We start from the raw sequence: 23,772 nt of genomic DNA, 5'->3' as shown, positions 1-23,772 counted from the left end.
TATGCGTGCTTAGGGAATGAGGGAAGAAGAAAAATTGTGGAGTTGAATTGAGTTGCAAAAAACAAATTTTCAACATGTAAAATTATTATTGTCAAAAACTGCAAGAGTATATAAACTTCGGCATAGCCGAAGTTAGCTTCCTTGATTTTTTTTTAAAATTTATCTCAACTATGCCTAGTGCTATTTTTATCAGTCCCGGGCATTCTGCACATGCATTAGATTATTGGCCCCCAGAAATTCTACAAATTCGGAAGAAGTAAAGCCGGTACCTAGGTCGCTGTAATTCGCAAAATACTGATATTTTAACGTCTGACATACTTCACGCGAACTAGTAGTGACCGCAAGGTACAGCTTCACAAATTTAGTGAAGGCGTCAATGGCAACAAAAAGATAGTTTTTCCTAGAGCGTATGGACGGAGGGCGATTTAGATGGTTAATATGAATGTTATCAAACGGTGGGGGCATTTTCGGAATACTGCGTAGCGTGACACGGTTGTTTTGAGCGGAAGCGGAATAGTAAATACTCTTGAGGCAGTTTTTAATATAATTGTTTTAATATAATTGTTGAGTAGTACCTCTTGATTTGTGTACAATACTTATCCGTGGCTATATGGCCAAGCTTTACATGCACTATTCGTATTACATTATTTATCATTGCGGAAGTGGCTTAAAGTTGGGGTACATTCGTCGGGGACATGCGTTACGCTACTCCGTTTCGCAGTTCGAAATCTGCTATTTTGTGTTTCTCTAAATCATATCGGAGTTTGACAACCTCAGGGTCACGGTTTTGAGTTAGCTGCAGTCGAGGTTTAAATCGTCAACGTATGCGGCACCCCGAGAGGTGTACTTGTAATTTTCTAACAGCAGGGCCAGCGAGCAATATTAGCGGAATGTCCACCGTTTCTGAGTGTCAACGCCAGGGAATTACAATCCGTAACGATTTTGAACGGGAAGAACTTAAGTTACGTTTTATGGCGTTTCAAAGCCTAGACGATCACTAACGCCTCTAGTTCAAAACTTTGTAGTTTCGATTCGTTTTGGTGGCGGAGGTTGTCTTAGAGAAGTAGAACACTGGGTTACCGTCGGTTTGTTTTTGGAGCAGCACTGCTCCGAAACCAGTTGAACGAGCATCGCAGTGTAACTCTGTTTCAAACTTCGGGTTGCATATGGATAAGTTTCGACTTCAGGGTTCGGAAGGATTCGAGGCACTACTCGGAGAAGACGTCAGAAGACAGTCGTTACATCGCATACGTAATCTTGGCGAAGCCGTATTCAAATCGGCGGAAGTACCAAAATAAGCCTAAGCAGCGCGTAATAATATATAACGACGCAACCAAGCTACTAAAATAAAACACAATAAAACACAATACGGTAGCATCAAAAAAAAAGGGGAAAAAAACAACAAAAAAAACCAGAGGGCCGGGGCTAACTTCGACCGCGTCAAAGTTTGTATACCCTTGCAACTTTTTTGGTAACTCATTCCTTACCTATTAGCCATCAATGTGGAAGAACGTATTATCTTAAAAGGGTTATGTTTGCGAAAGAATGTCCTAGAATCATAGGAAATAACGAAGATGTTGATCATAGTCACTGTTTTTCACCGATCGTTCCTATGGGAGCACAGTCATTAACAGATATATTAAACTAACAAATGTTTAATTTGAAAGCAATCGCGTTAAAAGTAACGAAATTATTTACAAAAGTCACTGTTTTCGACCGATCGTTCCTATGGGAGCTATATGATATAGTCACCCGATCTTGAAATTTGGCACAATAGTTTATAGGCGTAATAATGTCTCTAATATTAAGGTTCACGATAATAGCACAGAAAATAACGAAGTTATTGTGAAAAGTCATTGTTCGTGACTTTGGGGTTTGTATGGGAGCTATATGATATAGTGGTCCGATCCGGCTGAATCCGAGATATACAACCCCTGCAGTATCAGCTCTGTAGCTCTTACGGTCTAGGAGGAGTTTGCGTTGATCCAGACGGACGGACAATAGATGAGTACCGCGCTCGCAACCAAAAATTAACACAAACAAAGAAATCAACAAAACGAGGAGGCCTGGTGCGAAGGCTACTCCAGCAGAAGAGGCTGGAAGTAGACTTACTGGCCACCCTAACAATGGAGGAGAACCGACAACGCTGAATAGAGCGTATTGATAAATTAAAAGCTGAACTTCGCCAAAGATCGAAGAAACAACAGAAATGCGCAAGCCTTAACTTGAGCCAACCACATTCTCTATAATTTTTCAACGTCTCTGGCTCGCTGTGCAAGACACAGTTGAGATAAATTTTTTTATACCCTTGCAGAGGGTATTATAAAATTGATCAGATGTTTGTAACGCACAGAAGGAGACGTTTCCGAAAAGTGTAAAGTGTATATATTCTTGATCAGCATGAGAAGCTGAGTTGATATAGCCATGTCCGTCTGACCGTCTGTCCGTCCGTCTGTGCGTACGCGTTTTACTCAGCCGTCTTAAGAGCTATCGGGCTGAAATTTTATTTCGGGGGTTTTTATTACCCGGCAAAAATAAAGTATGAAAACCATAAGGATCAGACACTATATCATATATTGATGAATTGAGTTGCAGAAAACAAAATTTGAACATGTAAAATTATTATTACCAAGGACTGCAAGGGTATCCAAACTTCGGCATAGCCGATGTTAGCTTCATTGATTTTTCTCTCTTACTTTTTTATCTTCATGATCAAAACTTGAAATAATAATTTAAAAAAATATGGATTGGTGAGACTCAAAAACGATCTTTATTGAAACAAAGCGTCTTAAGAACTAACTTATTCATACAGATATTCATACAGATATGATTAAAGTTCGGTTACAAAGCTTTTGATATTAGTATTGGGAGCTTTTGATCTGGTGACAAGGGATCTGGATTTTGATTGGCTTATTGATTTTTTCTTACTAAGCGTTATCACGCTTTGAAAATTTTTTGGGGATATTTGTTTATACGATTTTTGTTTAGTCTCGGTTGCAGTAAACATCCGCTGTTTTCTAGACTAAAAGGGGGTCAAGTTATGTGGGTGAATGGAGTGAGAAACTAAGGGGTGTGAGTGGATGGAGTGGCGGATATATTACTCCCCCAACACGTATAAAAGAGCCTCTGCTCAGGCGGAAATACAGGGTATAGAGTTGGAAGTTCTTGCTGTGTTGCAAGTGAAATTTCTTGGGATGGGGACAATTCATGTAAAACGGGATTGTCAAAAGCTGACTCACTTGATTGTACAGAAGTTTCATTCTTACTTTGTGTAATAATTATTTTTTTTTGATATTGACTAAAATTTTTAGATAAGATGTGTAGGAAATGAAATGTCAGGCGGGCATAATCATGGCAATCGTGTAGTACCTAGTGAGCGAGACAGAACGACACACAGCGGCCGTACCTATCTGGTCGACTCACTCAATGAAAATAAAGCAAAAGCGTCGATCCAAAAACACTCGCAATCGTACTCTCGCCTCGATCACATTGCACACCCAAATATATCGCTAAGGCCATTATAATAATAAATACATGTATTCTTAACACAAACAAACATTGTTAATAAAATTAGACTAAATAAGGAAAACTCATTCTTAAATAATATCGAAATAAATAACCAGAACCAGAAGTCCGGGGCTAACTTCGACCGCGTCAAAGTTTGTATACCCTTGAAATTTTTTTGGTAACTCTCTCCTTACCTATTAGCCTTCAATGTGAAAGAACGTTTTATCTAAAAAGGCTTATGCTTGCGAAAGAAAGGCCTACAGTCATAGGAAATAACGAAGATATTGATCATAGTCACTGTTTTTCACCGATCGTTCCTATGGCAGCTATATGATATAGTCACCCGATCTTGATCGAATTTGGCACAGTCATTAACAGATATATTAAACTAACAAATGTTTAATTTGAAAACAATCGCGTTAAAAGTAACGAAGTTATTTACAAAAGTCACTGTTTTCGATTGATCGTTCCTATGGGAGCTATATGATATAGTCACCCGATCTTGATTAAATTTGGCACAGTAGTAGTTAATAGGCGTAATAAACTCTCTAATATTAAGATTCACGATAATATCACAGAAATTAATGAAGTTATTGAGGAAAGTCATTGTTCGTGACTTTGGGGTTTGTATGGGAGCTATATGATATAGTGGTCCGATCCGGCTGAATCCGAGATATACAACCCCTGCAGTATCAGCTCTGTAGCTCTTACGGTCTAAGAGGAGTTTGCGTTGATCCAGACGGACGGACGGACGGACGGACATGGCTATTTGAACTCGTCTCGTCGTGCTGATCAAGAATATATATACTTTGTATGGTCGGAGATGCTTCGTTCTATGCGTTGCACACTTCTGACCAAAATTAATATATACCCTTTTTGCAAGGGTATAACCAGAATAAATCCAATTCTACAAACTGGGGGGCTCAACCGAGATTTCTGGCCCAAGACAATTGGGGAAAAGCGTGTGTGTCTGTGTGAAGTTCGCAAGTGAACAAAAAATTGTTAAAATTGCATGCATTAAGTTGTAATATATATACAAAATCAAGGTTGTTGGCGAACGAATTTCACAAGAAGCAACCACTACAAGTTCAAAAAGTAGTAGAAGTTGGTGTGACTGTACGAGAGGCGACGAGTGGACGGTGAGACGGTGAGCGGTGGGACGACGCAAAAAGAGCGTCACCCAGAATTTTAGGCAAAAAGTCGGCGGCTGAGGTTGAGAGCAGCTCGAGAACGGTGGTGAGCAGACAGAGGGCACGAAGTGTATGATATCCAGTGTTCACTGTGGAAGTAGACAGACGGAGAGGGCAGACAGCAGACAGGAAGTTGATGATAACCAGTGTTTACTGTGAGAGCAGACAGAGGGCCCGAATTTGATGATAACCAGTGTTCACTGTGGAAGCAGACAGACGGAGAGAGCAGATAGCTGTCACGAAGTTGAATCAGATGGACGGAGAGAGCAGACAGAGAGCAAGAAGTTGAAGCAGACTGACGGAGAGAGCAGACAGAGAGCACGAAGTTTGTAATAACTAGTGTTCACTGTGGAAACGGAAAACCAAAAGAGAACAGAGAGAGGACAACACAAACCGTTACAAAAAGCAAACGACGCCGACAAGACCAAACTACGAAACCAGACCGGTGGCAAAATTATTGACGAAATTGATGCGAGCTGCAGAGAGCACATTTCTAATAATCGTCCGTGTTAAACCATAACCTAACACGATTTGACCTACATTAACATAGTGTGTAAATCTTGTTAAGTCGTAGCAAATTCGATTGATTGATACTAACTATATATTAATATCCCAATCTTGTTAAGCAATATAACTGTAATTGAGTGAAATGGATCGAGGTGAGATTCTAACGTTGCGTATTGAGGAGTTGCGCACTAAATTGAGAGAGTTAGGGCTAGAGACTACAGGCCTTAAAGCAGAGCTGCAAACGCGTCTACTCGCTCACTACGATCTAATAGAAATTGAGAATGACGGGCAGGAGGCAGATTTCGCCTCGGCTAGAACAATTCGAGAAGTCCCGAAAACAGATGGGCAAAGGTCATGGTTCACACTAAGAGGGAAGCGTTTCAGAATTTTGCGGTTTAGGTTCGATTGATAATGTACAATGGATTAGGGAGCTAGAAGAATGCGCTTTAACCGTAGAGTCAGTTACAGCTTTTTGTGTATGCAAAACAATTGTTAAAGGGAGCTGCATTATCGTTTATACGTAGTAAGAGAGATATTCGTAGTTGGGAAGTAGCTTTGACAAACGAATTTAGACTAAAGGTTCCATCAGCAGAAGTTCATAGAAGACTGGGCAATCGACAGTTAAAGAGAGGTGAGAACTTGTATGAGTTTTTGTATTCGTTAATGGAAATCGCAAAGCCAATCGATTTGTATGACGAAAGTTTAATCGAGTATTTCGTAGAATGTATACCAGACATGAGAGCAAATAAGGCATTATTGTATCAGGCGAGAACAGTGGATGCGTTGAAAGTTCAAATAGAGACCTGCTTAAAATCCTATGATCGTAGAAAGTCGTCAAAGAAAACAACATTCGAGTCATCAGTTCCCAAGCAAGGTAGAGATAATCGATAGCAAAAGGTAATCGCAAATGTTTTAAGTGTGGTGATCCTTCACACATGATGAGAGACTGTAACAAGAAAACGTTTACTTGTTTTAAATGTGGCAAAACAGGCCATCGTTCGTTTAAATGTAAAGATAAAGATACCACCAAAGTTGAAAGCACCAATTTTGTAGATGAAATTTTAACATTGAAATAAATTTACTGATACGGGTTTGGAGTTGAAAGAAGTAACTTATAAATCGATTAAGTTCAACGGTCTAATTGATACAGGAGCAAATTTGAGTCTCATACGTAAAAGCGTGTTTGTTAAACTCGGAATTAATTCATTAACTGGATATTCGAAGACCCTTACAGGCATTTGTGGAAGTCATGTGATGACCTTTGGTAGTTTTAGCATAACTGTCAAGATAGATGGCATTAAATGAAAGTCGAGTTTCATATCGTTCCTGATGAAGACATGGCATATGAGGCAATTTTGGGTAGAACCATATTAGATCACGTCGATTTGGTTGTTACCAAGAAAGGTTCAAAGTTTGTGAGCATCAACAGAAAAGAATCACTGTGCAACGCGAATAAATCTTGTGCTGAGTTGTTTAAGGAATTTGAAAGTATGTGTATGCACAGTGCAGAACAGAACAATGTGGAAATCAAGAGTGACTTGTCACATATTTGGGCAGAAATCGCTAGTGAAGTCAAGAAGTTTATTAAAAGTTCCAAACCTATTAGAAATACAAACACTCGTATAGAAATGAAGATTGTACTTACGGATGAGTTGCCAGTTTATCAGCATCCAAGGCGTCTAGCAGAGTCCGATCAGAAAATCCTTGGAAGAGAAGATAATAAGGCCAAGTTTTTCCGAATATGCTTCGCCTGTTGTACTTGTAACAAAGAAGAATGGGAAAAAGCGTCTGTGCTGCGATTACAGAAAACTAAATGAGGAAGTGGTCCGAGATAATTTTCCTATGCCACAGATGGACACCGTATTAGAAAAACTTCAAAGTGCGTTGGTTTACACTACTCTAGATCTAACAAACGGGTTTATCCATGTTCCTGTTAAGGAAAAATCTCAGAAGTACACAGCATTCGTAACTCAGAATGGTCAGTATGAATTCCTATATGTACCATTAGGAATTTGCAACTCTCCAGCAGGTATTACAAGATTTATAATGGCAGTAATGAGAGAATCAGTGAAGAATGGAGATGCAGTGGTGTATATGGACGATATAATTATACCAAGTGTTAGCGTGAATGATGGTCTAATTAAACTTAAAAGGGTGTTGAAGATAGCTGCGGAAAATGGGTTGAGAATAAACTGGTAGAAATGTCAGATACTACAGAGTAAGGTAAGGAGAAGACTGATGCCGTTTCAAGATTCCCGATCCCACATGATAAGAAGTCAGCTCAATGATTTTTAGGGTTAACATCGTATTTCCGTAAATTTATCGAAGGATACGCAGTAACAGCTAAGCCCTTGAATGACATTTTGCGAAAAGACAACAAGTTTGAGTTTAAATAATTGCAAATGGTAGCGTTTGAGCAATTGAAGTTAGCATTGATCAAAGGTCCTGTTTTAAAGTTATACAATCCTAAGCTAGATACTGAGATTCATACTGATGCCTCGAAACATGGTTTCGGAGCTGCGCTTTTACAGAAAGATTCAGAAGATGGTTTATTTCATCCGGTACAATATATGAGTCGGAAAACTAAACCTTGCGAAGAGAAGTATGATTCATATGAACTTGAGGTTTTAGCGGTTATTGGAGCATTAATAAAGTGGCGTATATACATTGTCACAGATTGTAATGCGTTCACGATGACAATGAAAAAGAAAGAGGTTCCGTTGCGTGTAGCACATTGGGCAATATACCTACAAGATTTCGATTATCAGATCGAACATCGTTCAGGTTAAAAGATGCGGCATGTGGATGCCGTTAATCTTGTTTTTCTGCTAACTGACACTATTAACCCATAAATTAAGGGAAGCACAGTTGTCAGATGATTGGACTAAATGGATTAGGAGCTTAGTTCAAGAGAAAGGATATGAAGATTTTTACATTGAAAACGAAATATTGTTAAAGGACCCCAATCGAGAACTTATTGTCGTTCCCTCGCAAATTTTGGACATTTTGGAGCTAGAAAGACTCAGGATATCGTAGAAAAATCGTATTATATTCCAAAATTAAAAGAGAAGGTACTCCGTGTTGTTGAGTGTTGGGACAGGTCTAAAGTTGAGAGGTAAATACTTAGGACCATGTAAAGTAAAGAAGGGGAATAGGCACGGTCGATACGACGTTGAGAAAGTTGGCGATGGTGAAGGACCTTGTAAGACCTCAACACGGGCTGAGTTCATGAAGCCTTCGGAATCATTCGGGTCAAATAACTTGTCAGGACAGCCGATTGTAGGAAATTAAGTGTCAAGGGGGCATAATCATGGCAATCGTGTAGTACATAGTGAGCGAGACAGAACGACATGCAGCGGCCTTACCTATCTGGTCGACTCACTCATTGAAAATAAAGCAAAAGCGTCGATCCAAAAACACTCGCAATCGTAATCTCGCCTCGATCACATCGCACGAGGCCTTTATAATAATAAATACATGTATTCTTAACACAAAGAAACATTGTTAATAAAATAAGACTAAATAAAGAAAACACATCCTTAAATAATATCGAAATAAATAACCAGAACCAGAGGGCCGGGGCTAACTTCGACCGCGTCAAAGTTTGTATACCCTTGCAACTTTTTTGGTAACTCTGTGGAAGAACGTTTTATCTAAAAAGGCTTATGCTTGCGAAATAAAGGCCTACAGTCATAGGAAATAACGAAGATATTGATCATAGTCACTGTTTTTCACCTATCGTTCCTATGGCAGCTATATGATATAGTCACCCGATCTTGATCGAATTTGGTACAGTCATTAACAGATATATTAAACTAACAAATGTTTAATTTGAAAACAATCGCGTTAAAAGTAACGAAGTTATTTACAAAAGTCACTGTTTTCGACAGATCGTTCCTATGGGAGCTATATGATATAGTCACCCAATCTTGATTAAATTTGACACAGTAGTTTATAGGCGTAATAAACTCTCTAATATTAAATTTCACGATAATAGCACAGAAATTAAGGAAGTTATTGAGAAAAGTCACTGTTCGTGACTTTGGGTTTGTATGGGAGCTATATGATATAGTGGTCCGATCCGGCTGAATCCGAGATATACAACCCCTGCAGTATATACAAGCCTACGTGCAAAATTTTAGCTCTGTAGCTCTTACGGTCTAGGAGGAGTTTGTGTTGATCCAGACGGACGGACGGACATGGCTATTTGAACTCGTCTCGTCGTGCTGATCAAGAATATATATACTTTGTATGGTCGGAGATGCTTCGTTCTATGCGTTGCACACTTCTGACCAAAATTAATATACCCTTTTTGCAAGGGTATAATAAATACAATTCTACAGATATAGGGTTAAGCTTATTAGTGTAATTATAAATGTTGTGGTAGTTATGATCTTAAATATTTTGTTATACGCAGTTTTTTGGAAATGGTTTGTTTAGCTTGGATATAAGAGATTGGTTCTAGTTTTGTTACATTGTTAGTTACATAGATATGTTGGATATAATCTTGTAATGTATTTACTATTGATATTTCATTTAACTGCATAGCACAGTCATACACTTTTATGATATTGCTTCCTTCTATGAATATTTTATTCTGGTTACAATTTTTTAAAATTTGTCTTTGGCAAGTTCCAAGTTACGATAATATTGGGCTCTAACTAATTGAATTTGTTTTGAACATCTATGTGTATTTGCATTCTGCTGGTTTTTGTGTAATAATGCCAACTACACTGTTGATATGGCAATTCTGTGCTGTATCTGTCAGCCCTGTACAAGTGGCAACCCTGATTAAACTTATGTTAATAAAATTGAGCGCACTCTCATCTAAGCAACCAAACGTTGTGGTTCTACACTTTTCACAAACCAACAGGTTATGGGCCTCAGTGTTAAGTGTATTCACTAAAAAATAGTGTGAAAATATTGAGTGGTCAAGATTCGTGTATTTTTCTCGGCATAACGGACATTGCAAGAAAAATGAGTTCGATGTACAATATTGAAAAGTTGGACGACGCCAACTATGACACGTGGTGCGTACTTGTGCGAAGCGTGTTGGTACATCAAGATTTGTGGTCAGTGGTTTCAGAAGAACTTGTGGAACCCAAAACTGATGAAGCGTTTGAAACATGGAAACGTCAAAACGACAAAGCCATGGCGGTGCTGTTTTTTTGTCAATAAGTGCGCCGCAATTGAACTCCATAAAAAAGTGCGAAAGAGCTAGCGAGATATGGAAAGAACTAGAAAAGTTCCATCGACCAACAGGTCCAGTGAGAAAAGTGACTCTGTTTAAGAAGTTATTAAACAAAAGAATGGCTGAAGGTGACAGCGTGCAAAAACACATATTGGAATTTTCAAACATTATTGAAAATTTGTCGGTGATCGATGTAAGTTTGCCAGAAGAGTTTACCGTAATTTTGTTGCTTGCGAGTTTGCCCATGTCTTATGAGAACTTTGTCGTGGCCTTAGAAGCTCGTGATGAGTTGCCGAGTTTCAGTGCCATAAAATGCAAGCTAGCCGAAGAAAATGAACGACGAAAGACGAACAATCAAAACGATGTTGTACAGGCATTCGCAGCATGCTCTACCGGCGGTGAAAGGGGTAAGCGACGAGACAACAAGTCAGGGGCAGACAGGCGCCGATGCTTTAAATGTGGCCAACCAGGGCATTTCGCGGCAAAATGCGCGATGAAAGAAGAGAATGAAAACAACGCCAATGTGAGAGGCGGGAAAAACAGCGGAAGATGCGACTATTGGAAGAATAAAGAGGGGCAACGATCATTTGTCGGCGTTGCCACTAACAATCGGATGGATATCGATGATTGGGTTATCGATAGTGGCGCCACATCACACATGTGTGCGCACCGTGAGTTATTTAATCAACTTGAACAAAATAATGAAACTATTGAGTTGGCAGGAAATTATTCCATGACGTCTCAAGGCAGAGGAACAGTGATTGTACACAGCAAACTTGGGTACACAATAACGCTAAGAGACGTTTTATTTGTACCAGGCTTGCAATGCAATTTTATATCGGTGGGAAAAGCGGTTTCAAATGGATGCACCGTACTGTTCAATTCGGGAACTGCCAAAGTTAATGACGATAAGAGCATCAATATATTAATGGCCAAAAAGGAATGGTTCGAGGTTTGACATCAAGCATTACTGGAGAAAATCTAGACTGCATAGATTGCATGAAAAACAAGTGTCATGTAAAGCCGTTTGAAAAATCGCAAACTAGAGCTACGAAGTTGCTGGAATTAATGCATACTGATGTATGTGGGCCTATGAACAAGGAATCCAATGGTGGGGCCAAATATTTTATGACAATGATCGATGATTTGAGCCGATATATTCATGTCTATCCCATGAAGTATAAGTCAGAGGTGGCCAAAATAATTAAAGAACACGTTACCATGGTGGAGCGTCAGACAGGCCGGAAAGTGAAATCCATAAGGAGTGATAATGGAACGGAGTATGTCAATAAAGAGTTAGATGAATTCCTGAAGTCCAATGGCATAAAGAGACAGCTCACAGTCCCGTGCAGGTTTAAAAGAAAGCTTCTGGGCAGAGGCAATAGTTTGTGCTGCATATCTAAGAAATAGATCGCCAACAAAATCAGTTGAAGGCAAAACGCCGTTTGAAGTGTTTACTGGACACAAGCCTGTGGTTAAGCACTTAAAAGTATTTGGATGCGTCGCAGTTGCACTAGAAAAGGGACCAAGGAAAAAGTTCCAGGAAAAGGGAAGAGAGTATATCATGGTCAGATATTTGGAATCTTCAAAAGCGTATCGTTTATACGATAAGAAAACTGGCGATGTCAAAATAAGCAGGGATGTATATTTCATTGAGAACTGTCAGACAAGGATTAGAGAAAACTCTGAAGTTACAATGGTACTGGATGAAGTAATAGATGAACCCAACAATGTCGTGGAAGATCATGTTTCAACAGAAGACATTAGTTCTGAGGATACAGGTAATGGTAATCTGACAATTTGTGTAGACGATGAGGCTGCAGATAATGATGTGGAGGTCTATGAGGAACCAAAAAGGGGCCCAGGCAGACCAAGAATATTCAGACTGGTCTACGAGGACGACCAACCAAACAATATAATGTTCTGAATGTAATGTTGGCAACTAACGTAGAAGTACCAGAAACAGTGCAACAAGCACTAACGGGTCAACAAGCAGAGAAATGGAAGACAGCAATGCAAGATGAATATGAAGCCTTACTGCGAAACAATACATGGTAACAAGTTAAATTACCAGCTGGTGTGAAACCCATTGGATGCAAATGGATATTTACTCTGAAAGAGAATGCAACTGGAGAAATCGAACGATACAAGGAAAGGCTCGTGGCGAAAGGGTGCAGCCAGAAATATGGAATAGATTATAAAGAGACTTATTCACCGGTGGTGCGCTACGCTACAATACTGATGATCCTTGCAATGGCAGCGGAATATGAACTATACGTTCATCAAATTGATGTATCGACGGCATACTTGAATGGAGATCTTGGAGAAGAGGTCTATATGCAGCAACCGGAGTTTTACGATGACAAATCTGGCGGTGTGCTGAAGCTAAAAAAGTCGCTGTACGGTCTAAAACAAGCTGGCCGAGTTTGGAACACAACGTTGGATGCTGTACTGAGAAAGTTGGGATATGAGGCATGTGAAAGTGAGCCATGCCTATACACAAGATGTGCACCAGATAAGACGATTGACGTAATCGTCGTTTATGATGATGACTTGCTGCTTGCGTGTTCAGACAAGGGTAAGATGTTAGCTACTAAACAGGCTATCTCTTCTGAATTTCAGGTTGTCGACAAAGGACCGATTACACACTTTCTGGGTCTCGAAATACAACGTGATGGTGACAAAGGGGCTATACGTCTCAGCCAGAGTGTGCATATCAGGAGCCTGATGAAGGAACTGGGCATGGAGATTTGCCACACGGTATCTACGCCGTTAGAAGCTAATTTCCAGGTTAAGTGCGCCAACAAGTCGTGCAAACGCAACGATGCTACGGAATATCAGTCCGTAATAGGCTCTTTGATGTATATTGCGCTATGCTCACGACCAGACATTTTGCACTCGGTGTGCAAATTATCACAGAGGAATAAAGATCCCCATGGCGAGCATCTCGCAGCAGCGAAACAAGTGCTGAGATATCTGAACCAGACGGCAGATATGGCAATAACGTACAAGAAAACCGGCGCTGCGATCACAGGCTATGCAGATGCAGATTGGGCAGGTGACTCAACTGATAGAAAGTCCTACACTGGATATGCATTCATGTTGGGCGGCTCAGTAATCTCATGGACATCAAGGAAGCAAAAATCTGTGGCTCTAAGCAGTACCGAGGCAGAATATATGGCGCTTTCCAATGCTGCAAAAGTGGCTATTTATATAAGAAAATTGATAAATGAGATGAAATTGTATTTTAAGCTTGATTGTATAACCTTACATGGCGATAACGTTGGTGCTTTAAATCTTGTAAAAAACCCTGTTTATCATGCTAGAAGCAAACATATTGATGTAAAGTACCATCATATAAGAAACTCATTTGAAGAGAATTTGATTAAGCTAGAATACTGTCCAACAACCGAAATGATTGCTGATATTCTTACTAAGAATCTATGTAAAGTTAATCATTTAAAATGTACGGCGTTGCTTGGACTAAATAGGTATTAGAACCCTAAATTGAGGGGAAGTGTTGATATGGCAATTCTGTGCTGTATCTGTCAGCCCTGTACAAGTGGCAACCCTGGTTAAGCTTATGTTAATAAAATTGAGCGCACTCTCATCTAAGCAACCAAACGTTGTGGTTCTACACTTTTCACAAACCAACATATACACACATTTATTTCTTGTTATACCCTTGCACAAAGGGTATATTAATTTTGGTCAGAACTGCAACGCATAGAACGAAGCATCTCCGACCATCTGGATCAACGCAAACTCCTCCTAAACCGTTAGAGCTATAGAGCTGAAATTTTGCACGTTGGCTTGTATGTACTGCAGGGGTTGTATATCTCGGATTCAGCTGGATCGGACCACTAGCTCCCACACAAACCCCAAAGTCATGAACGTTGACTTTTCTCAACAACTTCGTTATTTTCTGTGCTATTATCGTGTTATTAGAGAGTTTTTTACGCCCATGAACTACTGTGACAAATTTGATCAAGATCGGGCGACTATATCATATAGCTCCCATCGGAACAATCGGTCGAAAACAGTGACTTTTGTAAATAACTTCGTTACTTTTAACGCGATTGCTTTCAAATTAAACATTTGTTAGTTTAATATATCTGTTAATGACTGTACCAAATTTGATAAAGATCGGGTGACTATATCATATAGCTCCCATAGGAACGATGTGTGGAAAACAGTGACTATGATCAATATCTTCGTTATTTCCTATGATTGTAGGCCATTCTTTCGTAAACATTTGCCATTGATGGCTAATAGGTAAGGAAAGAGTTACCAAAAAAAGTTGCAAGGGTATACAAACTTTAGTAAATGTTTACTACTACTACTCGGGCCCAAAACGCGCTTAAACTACATAATACATTTGGTATCAAACGAAAGAGAAAAATTGCACGAGCACGACCTCAGGTGCGCCTTGTCGATTTATTTCGTAGTTTTTGAGTAATTAACAAAATAAAATTAATATTTTTAATGGGACTATAGCTAAAAGTAGCTTTTTCCGGCTCAAAAAGCTGTTCAATTTTGAGATGGTGTTGTCAAATGACGAATTTTGGATACTCGAATACGCGGGCTTTTTTGAATCTTTAGTTCGTACTATTCTCAACAAACGAAAATATTGTTGAGTTTACAATATTTCGTGATTTTATAGAACAAATATAGTTTAGAATACAATATTCGGCTGCCAGAGCACATATTCCTCGACTTTTGCGCGCCAAATAAAAAATAGCGTTTGACAACACTGAAATCTAGGTTTATCCGATTTTTCCACTTTTCAACACTGAAATCTCGAGTAGTAGTAGTGAACATTTAACCAAACTTTGACGCGGTCGAACTTAGCCCCGGCCGTCTGGTTTTTTGGTTGATTTTGCATAAATTTTAGTATTTTGTATATAGTAAGTTTCTTGAATGTTTTCTGCTAAAGTGTTATTATTTTCACCTGGATAGGATATAATTTTGAATTGGGATGCTATAGATATTTGTCTAGGTATATGCAAAATTATTAATATTTCATTTGTGTCTGATTTTAAGCACTACTTGTTTTTATGTTTAAAAGTTTTTCTGTATTTATGTTAAATATTTCTTGATGGTTTAAAAGTTTTGGATTAAATATTCCTAGTCTTGTCAACTGGATCATCTTCTAGAAGGATCATAGGTGAAGAAATTAGAGTATTGTAATTTACATATGTGACAAATATGCAGATCCCAAAATTTAAATCTGATCGGATAAATAGAACACAAGTTACAGTCAATATAAGTCGGATCTGCTCCCAGCTCTGCCGGCAATGCTGCCTGCTGCCGACTACGTCATTCGTCATCAACATAGCACATGCATACACAAACAGACGCAATGCTACGTAAACTGTATGTGTAGGGAATGAGGGAAGAAGAAGAAAAATCTTTATTGAAAATAGTAATAATGTTTTGTTTGTGTATTGATTAACTGAGTTCCAGAAAACGAATTTTGAACATGTTATATTATAGCCAAGGTCTGAAATTGTATCTAAGTTTCGGCAAAGCCGAAGTTACCTTCTTTGATATTTATACCCTTGCAAAAAGGGTATATTAATTTTGGTCAGAATTGTGCAACGCCATACAAAGTGTATATATTCTTGATCAGCACGACGAGACGAGTTCAAATAGCCATGTCCGTCCGTCCGTCCGTCCGTCCGTCTGGATCAACGCAAACTCCTAGACCGTAAGAGTTACAGAGTTATATACTGCAGGGGTTGTATATCTCGAATTCAGCCGGATCGGACCACTATATCATATAGCTCCCATATAAACCAAAAAGTCACGAACAGTGACTTTTCTCTATAACTTCGTTATTTTCTGAAACTTAATATTAGAGAGTTTGTTACACCTATAAACTACTGTGCCAAATTTGTTCAACATCGGATGACTATATCATATAGCTCCCATAGGAATGATCGGTCGAAAACAGTGACTTTTGTAAATAACTTCGTTACTTTTAACGTTGCATTCCAATTAAACATTTGTTAGCTTAATATATCTGTTAATGACTGTGCCAAATTTGATCAAGATCAAGATCGGTCGAAAACAGTGACTTGTAAATAACTTCACTACTTTTAACGCGATTACTTTCAAATTAAACATTTCTTAATTTAATATATCTGTTCAAGACTGTGCCGAATTTGATAAAGATCGGGTGACTACATCAAATAGCTCCAATAGGAACGATCGGTAGAAAACAGTGATTATGAATTGATCATAATCATAATATTGATCTTCGTTATTTCCTATGATTGTAGGCCATTCTTTCGCAAACATAAGCCTTTTTAGATAAAACGTTCTTCCACATTGATGGCCCTCTGGTTTTGAATGAATTTGGATATACAGCCCCAAAACTCGGAAATGCAAAAGAAAACAAATTTTAAATTTTTTAAAATTCATCGTACATTTTCGGACCCTAAGAATAAGTTTAAGTCGGCTCCAGGATTTAATTTGGAGTCAAACTTAATCTTGTATGTATCTTTTGGTCTTCCTGCTTGCCGTTATGTTAAGCAACTAATTCATTGTTAAGTACAACTACACTTGAACAATAAAAGATAGTGAATAAGTGAAATATTGTTTATCAAAATCAGATAAAATCAGATGAAATCAGAATTAAATGTTAAAAAATTTGCATCTCAAATTTTCTGCCGCTACTGTATATATTTCTAAAAAAATTAAATCTTAGAATTATGGGAATGGAGGCTTTGTTTACTCTCCATGATAATAAAACGAATGGGTTGACACTTGAGTTGAACCACGACTTAAAGGTGGACTCATATCTCAGTCCGGCTTCCATAATGTTAGCATACTTTGTAACAACACTTAGTTTGATACACCGAGCTCGTGCTGAATTGACTTATAACACTATACGAATGAATTTGGGTCCCAAGTTGACGGATTTACCAACCGAATCAGAAAAAAGTGCTTCGAATGAAATTAATCCTGAATCTCCATCAATTTTGGAGCAACTTTTTTATTTGGTTTTTGATTTAACTTCGTTTATTTACAAGAATAGCTATCTTCTCTTAAATATCATAATGATGGTAAGCAATTAAGATTGTATTAATAATTTTTAATCTAAGTTGAAACCTATCACTATTCGCTTTTCAGATCTGGTCGATTGTCTATCATAGTTGGCTGACATTTGTTTTGCTTATTTGGGCTAATATTCTCTGGATTATCCCCAATCAACGTCGATCAATGATGAGATCCAGTTTTTTTGTAGTTCTTTATGCAGAGTTTCTAGTAATAACGCAATATATTTATGGCATGAATTTTTATGAAACGGAATTGCCCACGAAAGTTAAGGTTTGTAATAATAATTAGAGCTTTAGTTTATAAAACTTAGTGGTTTTTCATAGAGTTGTGGTGTTAATCTGGAGCAAGTTGGGTTTGTTCATCCACAAAATAATGGCAGTCAGCCTTACATACCTTTGGCTGTGAAAACAGGATTCCTGTGTGTATTCTGGATGACTTGTCGCCAATATTTTAAAGAAAGAGCTGAAAATAAGATGCAAAGTGATCTACTTCGACAAATATTTGGTCCTCAACATTTTCGTTCGGAACGCTCATTATTTGAAAAGCCACAGGCTCCCCGCTTTGTGAAATTCATATTCGAAAGTGTTTCTAATTTCGTTGCAAGAATATGGATGTGGTTGCTAATATTTCTAATATTTCTATGCGCCATGGTTGATCGAGCTATGACAGGTTTTCGAATATGTTATATGTCACTCTTTCTGCTATTCCTTATGGTTTTTCAAATGTCACTGCAACTTTGGATTAAATTTTTATATGGTTATTGGATGTTTCTTATATTTTATGCAATGTCCATATTAACAGTCATTTATACTTATCAATTTGATAATTTTGACTACTACTGGGAACAATTTCTTAAAGTGCATCCCACGCTGTAAGTAAACCCTTACCCAAGAAAATTGAAGCTTTTGTATATAAAATTACTTTCAGACAAAATGATATTGGTCTTCGGCGCTATCAGACTAAGGATTTGTTCCTACATCTGCTCATACCCACACTTACGGTAATTTTTACAGTGGTTCAATTACATTATTTTCATAAGCGATTTATGGAATCAGTACGTCGCCCAATGCCGACCAGTCGCAAAAGCCAAAGTTCTCTTTTTGGACTCAACTTTGACACCAGTCACAATCCTTTCGATTCTCCGAAGCAAACATGGAAAGTTTACTTTTACGCAGGTTACCGAAAATTGCGGTCGCGTAGTCGTCGTTGGTTTAGACCCGCTAAAATAATTTGCTGGGGATTTCTGGAAATGCATATGATAAAGGCCGTCATGATAACATCATTTTATTGCTCCATATCCGAAATATGTTTTTTTAACTTCTTTATACTTGTCTTATCATTACTAAGTGTTTCCGTAAATCGTTTCCTAAGACGTGTTATATTTCGTGTGGTGACCTTTTGGGTGTCTGTGCTGGTACTAATGAAAATGATTTATCAAATCAAGTATCTGGATAAAACCCATTACGATTATATATGTGTAAACAATTTGCTTTGCATACTTTTGTTTTCAACATTAATTATAGTGTTTTTTTTTTTTTAGGAAAATGTCACCGCAAACTTTGCAGATTGGATGGGATTAAGAAAAACACATCAGGTATGGGGCGCGTTGTTACGTTATATATCGCCCTATGTAGTCTATATGATTGTGACGTCCCTACATGCGGTGGTAAAACTGCGAGACCATTTAATTCGCTTTTCAACTTTTGACTATAAGGAGCATAAGGTACTATTTCCACAGGTAACAAGACACCATGCTGAACGAGATTTATCCGGACTTTTGAAATATTTACTAAATTACGGATATTATAAATTCGGCTTAGAAATTACGTTAATAGGATTGGTGTCAAGCATTGCCTATCGTCGTGATGTCCTCGGATTGACCTACATTGTTTGGTTAATAATTATACTCTGCCTTACACGTATGCAATGTGCTCGGATTTGGGACATATTTCATTTATATTTCGTAATTTCTGTGCTATTGCAATATTTGTATTTATTGAACTTTCCTCCCAATTTGTGTGTGGGTAAGTATTAGGTAGGCATTAGTTATTTATATTTTATTAATCAGTTTTCATCAGATACACGAAGTACTGCTCACTTCAAGACCTACCAAAATATATGGATCCTATTGGATGAGTCAGCTCGGTCGTTTATAAAATCCAGGCTTATGCTTGACTTTATCGTACTTTTACTAATATCACGGCAACGTAAAGCTTTTAAATCCGAAATGGGTCATTTTAATGAACCTGGCTATGCTGGTGGCGATAACAAGAATGTTATACACAATATAGCTCAATTGGGTCATGTCTATTTTGATAATCCCACACATGATTTCTGTTCCTATGTTCGCAATTACTCGGATATCTTGAAAACTGCTGTATTTTGTAGTTTTTTCTGGGTTACACTTGCCATTGTGTTTATGGGCGGAGTGTGCAGCATGGACATGCTCTCACTGGGTTATCTAATATTTGCTTTGATATTCTTGCTTCAGGGATCGGAAGTGTATCTTCAGAATATTCATTATATTATTTGTCGCTGGAATTGTCTGATTGCATTCAATGTCTTAAATATTATTGTCAAAATCAGCATTGTTGCTCTGGCGGGATTATTAACCACCAATCATCCGACTTTACAAAATATCTTGTCATTTGCATACTACGGCACTTCCTTGAATCAAATTTGGTTTTACAAGCACCAGGGAGGGGCTAAAAATGAGACAGATGAAAGACTCGATAGTTATCACTATGGTCCAGATGCACTGATATTCAAAAATAATTTAATATGGCACGCTATAATTTTCACATTTATAATCTTTCAACATCGCATATTTCGATCTTACTATTTCTGCCACGTTATTATGGATACGCATGCCAACACTATTTTAGCATCTAGGTAAGCAGCAAATTCTGTAGAGTCATGACTACATTTATTCGCTTTGCAAATATTTGAATGAAAAAATGTAATTTACTTCCAGAGGCGCTGCCATTATTGAGAATTTACACTATAAACAAATTTATGACAGACGTGAATATGAAAGAAATGTTTTGGAAAGTGTCAAGGCCAAAATGGAAAAAATTCGCAACACCAATCGTAAAATATTTAAAAGTAAGTACGTTTGGCCAGACCCAACATTGATATTTAATATTTACATAAGTCATGTTTCGATTGCATAATGAATTTATGTTGTGTCCTCGATCGATTCACACGTGTGTTCTTCTTGAGTGCTAATTATCCACTTTTGAGAAGTGGTTCAAGTGATAGAAATGTCTCTTTCGATAAACCCTTTTTATGTGCTTTTTACTTTTACTTTACTTGCTTTTTATTTTTGTTAATGAAGTAGGTTCTTCTTACATTTATAGAATTCCTAGAGGAGACTTATTTTTGTCATGTATGTGGCTAAAGCCAAAAAATGGTAGATTGTTCGTTTGTAAATTTCACAGCTCTGAAGCGTTCCTGGAACATCCGTGACTAATTTTTCGTGCAAAGAAAGTTGGCCTACCAAATGGCTTTAACGGCTACTTGGCTCTCCACAAAGAAATTCTGCTGGATTTCTTAAAGCGAAGACTTCTGCTTGGAATGCATATTCCTGGGCAGAACGCCGCTGCCCTCACATTTGTCCTCGTTTTTGATCCGTCTCCCACACATAGTGATCCGAAAAATCGGGTCTCCTCTTTTCCAACTTGTTATCTAAGGCTACACTCATAGTGCTAGCTAGTGACGTGACGATGCTGGTCTTTTTCATTATAAGTTTGGCCTGAATGTCTGGTGGATTGATTATAAGCAGCATTTCCAAGCCTACAGTAGGTTCTGAGAGCTCCTGTTATGCAAAGAAGAGACACATAGGTATGAATAAAATGTATTCTTCAACAGTACCTCAATGAGCGTTGTTTAGCGTACAGATTAGATTGCCCTTTTAATTTTTTTTTTTTTTTTGATCAGGTCTACTGACACGACATTAGTAAAAGGTTCAATACTCCCCCCATAGCTTGCAAAAATTGTCGGTTACTGAGACATTTTCTGCATATCTGTCAACAGTGAAAAGGAAATGTCACCTCCTCGTCGGGTTCAATCCAGTACAACTGTTTAAAAGCGGTCCCAGTTCACTTAAACGAATAGTTGGTATCGTGTTTCTCTTGAAGTCGACAGCGAAGACTTCTGTGTAGGTTTCCTTATAATTTTAGGGCGTCTATATCATTAAACTAATACCGTGATGTTTCGATTTTACAGCGGATCGGGTCCTTAAAATAAAACCCTAGGTTTTCGATTTTCGTGACATCTAAAATTTATTATAGAGCCCTGCAAATCAGACTGTATTCCAAAAAACGAAAAAATTCATTGATCTTCAATGTGTAAATAAACAAGACAGAAACAAATATACTAAAAATGTTTAATATCTAGCTTTAGTATAACGTGGACGTTGGCTGCCTTCTGTATCCATAGATTTTCTTTTATTGTTAACGATTTCAAAAAACTTAAATTCAAACAGGGCATTTTTATATTCAATAAAGATTAATTCTTCCGTTACATTACTTAATACAACGGAATCGCGCCACCGAACTGACTGATCCCTCTTTAATATTTTTTTTTTTTTTTTTTAACGTTTAAAATATATTTGTTGAATCTACTCTTAAATTAGAGCCTAACAACAAGTTTGAGATATTTTTCTTAGTCTAGTACTTAAGATAAATACTGGGGATATTGCAGGCGGCCCTAATCACTTGTTATTGGGTTGGTCTGTCATTTCTTTTAAGACGAGTTCTATTATTAGTTCGCATAAGGGAATTGGCAAGAACATTTGGGCGAATTTCCTATTGTAAAGGTAAGATTCCATGAGTTTGTAGGTGTACTGTGGCAGTTTTTGCCGGATTCTGAACATCAGACCCTCCAGCCAAACTCTATCGAAAGCCTGGACAACGTCGAGAAAGACAGCCGCACAGTATTCTTTTAGTTCGAATGCTGTTCGTATTTCGGATGTTATGCGATTGACTTGTTCAATTGTACCATGTTTTTTCGCGGAAGCCGAACTAATGTGAAGGGATTGTGTTCTCCGATGCCAGAAATGAGTTTATTCGGATCTGCAGGACCTTTTCAAAAAGCTTCGAAAGACATGGCAGCAAACTAATTAGCCTATAGGATGACGGCTGAGTTTTGTCCTTTCCCACTTTAGGAATCATGATGATAGTGGACCTTTTCCATGTTCCATGTTTTCCATGTTCTTGGGAAGTAGTCAATTCTTATTATAGCGTTGAACAGTTTGGAGATGTATTGTATGGCAATGATAGGGAGTTCTAGGATCATTTTCGGTGTGATCATGGCCAGGGGCTTTTTTCGGCTTTATGTGGTTTTTAATAACTGCAGTCGTGCAATCGTCCGATTGGAGTTCCGAGTACTCACTATCCGTTAATGTGCTCGAAGGGGGAAGTACAGATGAGTTTGATGTTGGATTTGGCTGGAAAACCATTTTACTACGCCTATAAGCGACGATGCCAAATTTGATCAAGATCGGGTGACTATATCATATAGCTCCCATAGGAACGATTGGTCGAAAACAGTGACTTTTGTAAATAACTTCGTTACTTTTAACGCGATTGCTTTTAAATTAACCATTTCTTAATTTAATATATATGTTAATGACTGTGCCAAGTTTGATCAAGATCGGATGACTATATCATATAGCTCCCATAGGAACGATCGCTGGAATACAGTGACTTTGATCAATATCTTCGTTATTTCCTATGACTGTAGGCCATTCTTTCGCAAACATAAGCCTTTTTTATATAAAACGTTCTTCCACATTGATGGCTAATAAATAAGGAAAGAGTTACCAAAAAAGTTGCAAGGGTATACAAACTTTGACGCGGTCGAAGTTAGCCCCGGCCCTCTGGTTTTTCTTTACTATAACACTTTAATAATTTTTTGTCTTTTAAACTTTTACGCGGACTTGGCAAACATGTAAGCGCGTTTTACATATGTAAAAAAGTGGAATTGGACAAGTGGGAGGAAAAAAAAAATAAATAAAAATGTGTAGTGGTGGAATGGAATACAAAAACGTTGGACAAACACGCTAAGTATTGGGAACTACCATGTAACCTTGGAACAGGTCAGGTATGTACATACAATATATAAAAGTGAAGAAGAAGGATCCATATAAGCCACAAGTGGTTGGCGGGTGCCAATTTGTTCAGGGGTCTTGTGCGTGAGTAATGCAATTAAAACGCGCGAGAACTCAGTTTAAATTAATGATGATTTATTTAATGATTTATTTGCTTTAAATTACAAGATGTCCCGACACACACGAGAAATGATTCGGGT

The 23,772-nt window shown here is 38.0% G+C and overlaps 1 protein-coding gene across 1 annotated transcript; it reads left to right on the top strand.

Moving 5' to 3' along the window:
- Positions 1-12,648: 12,648 nt before the first annotated feature.
- Positions 12,649-20,356, top strand: LOC137572117 (piezo-type mechanosensitive ion channel component-like). Its single transcript, XM_068283899.1, has 6 exons — positions 12,649-12,924; positions 13,018-13,453; positions 18,262-18,331; positions 18,388-18,850; positions 19,001-19,480; positions 19,565-20,356. Exons 1-6 carry the CDS (start codon positions 12,649-12,651, stop codon positions 20,354-20,356), a joined length of 2,517 nt encoding a protein of 838 aa, XP_068140000.1.
- Positions 20,357-23,772: the final 3,416 nt, after the last annotated feature.

This window comes from Drosophila tropicalis, unplaced genomic scaffold, assembly GCF_018151085.1.
Source record: "Drosophila tropicalis isolate 14030-0801.00 unplaced genomic scaffold, ASM1815108v1 contig_206, whole genome shotgun sequence".
NCBI lineage: Eukaryota > Metazoa > Arthropoda > Insecta > Diptera > Drosophilidae > Drosophila > Drosophila tropicalis.
Note: the sequence above shows the minus strand (reverse complement) of the source record. Positions and strands in the feature narration are given on the sequence as shown.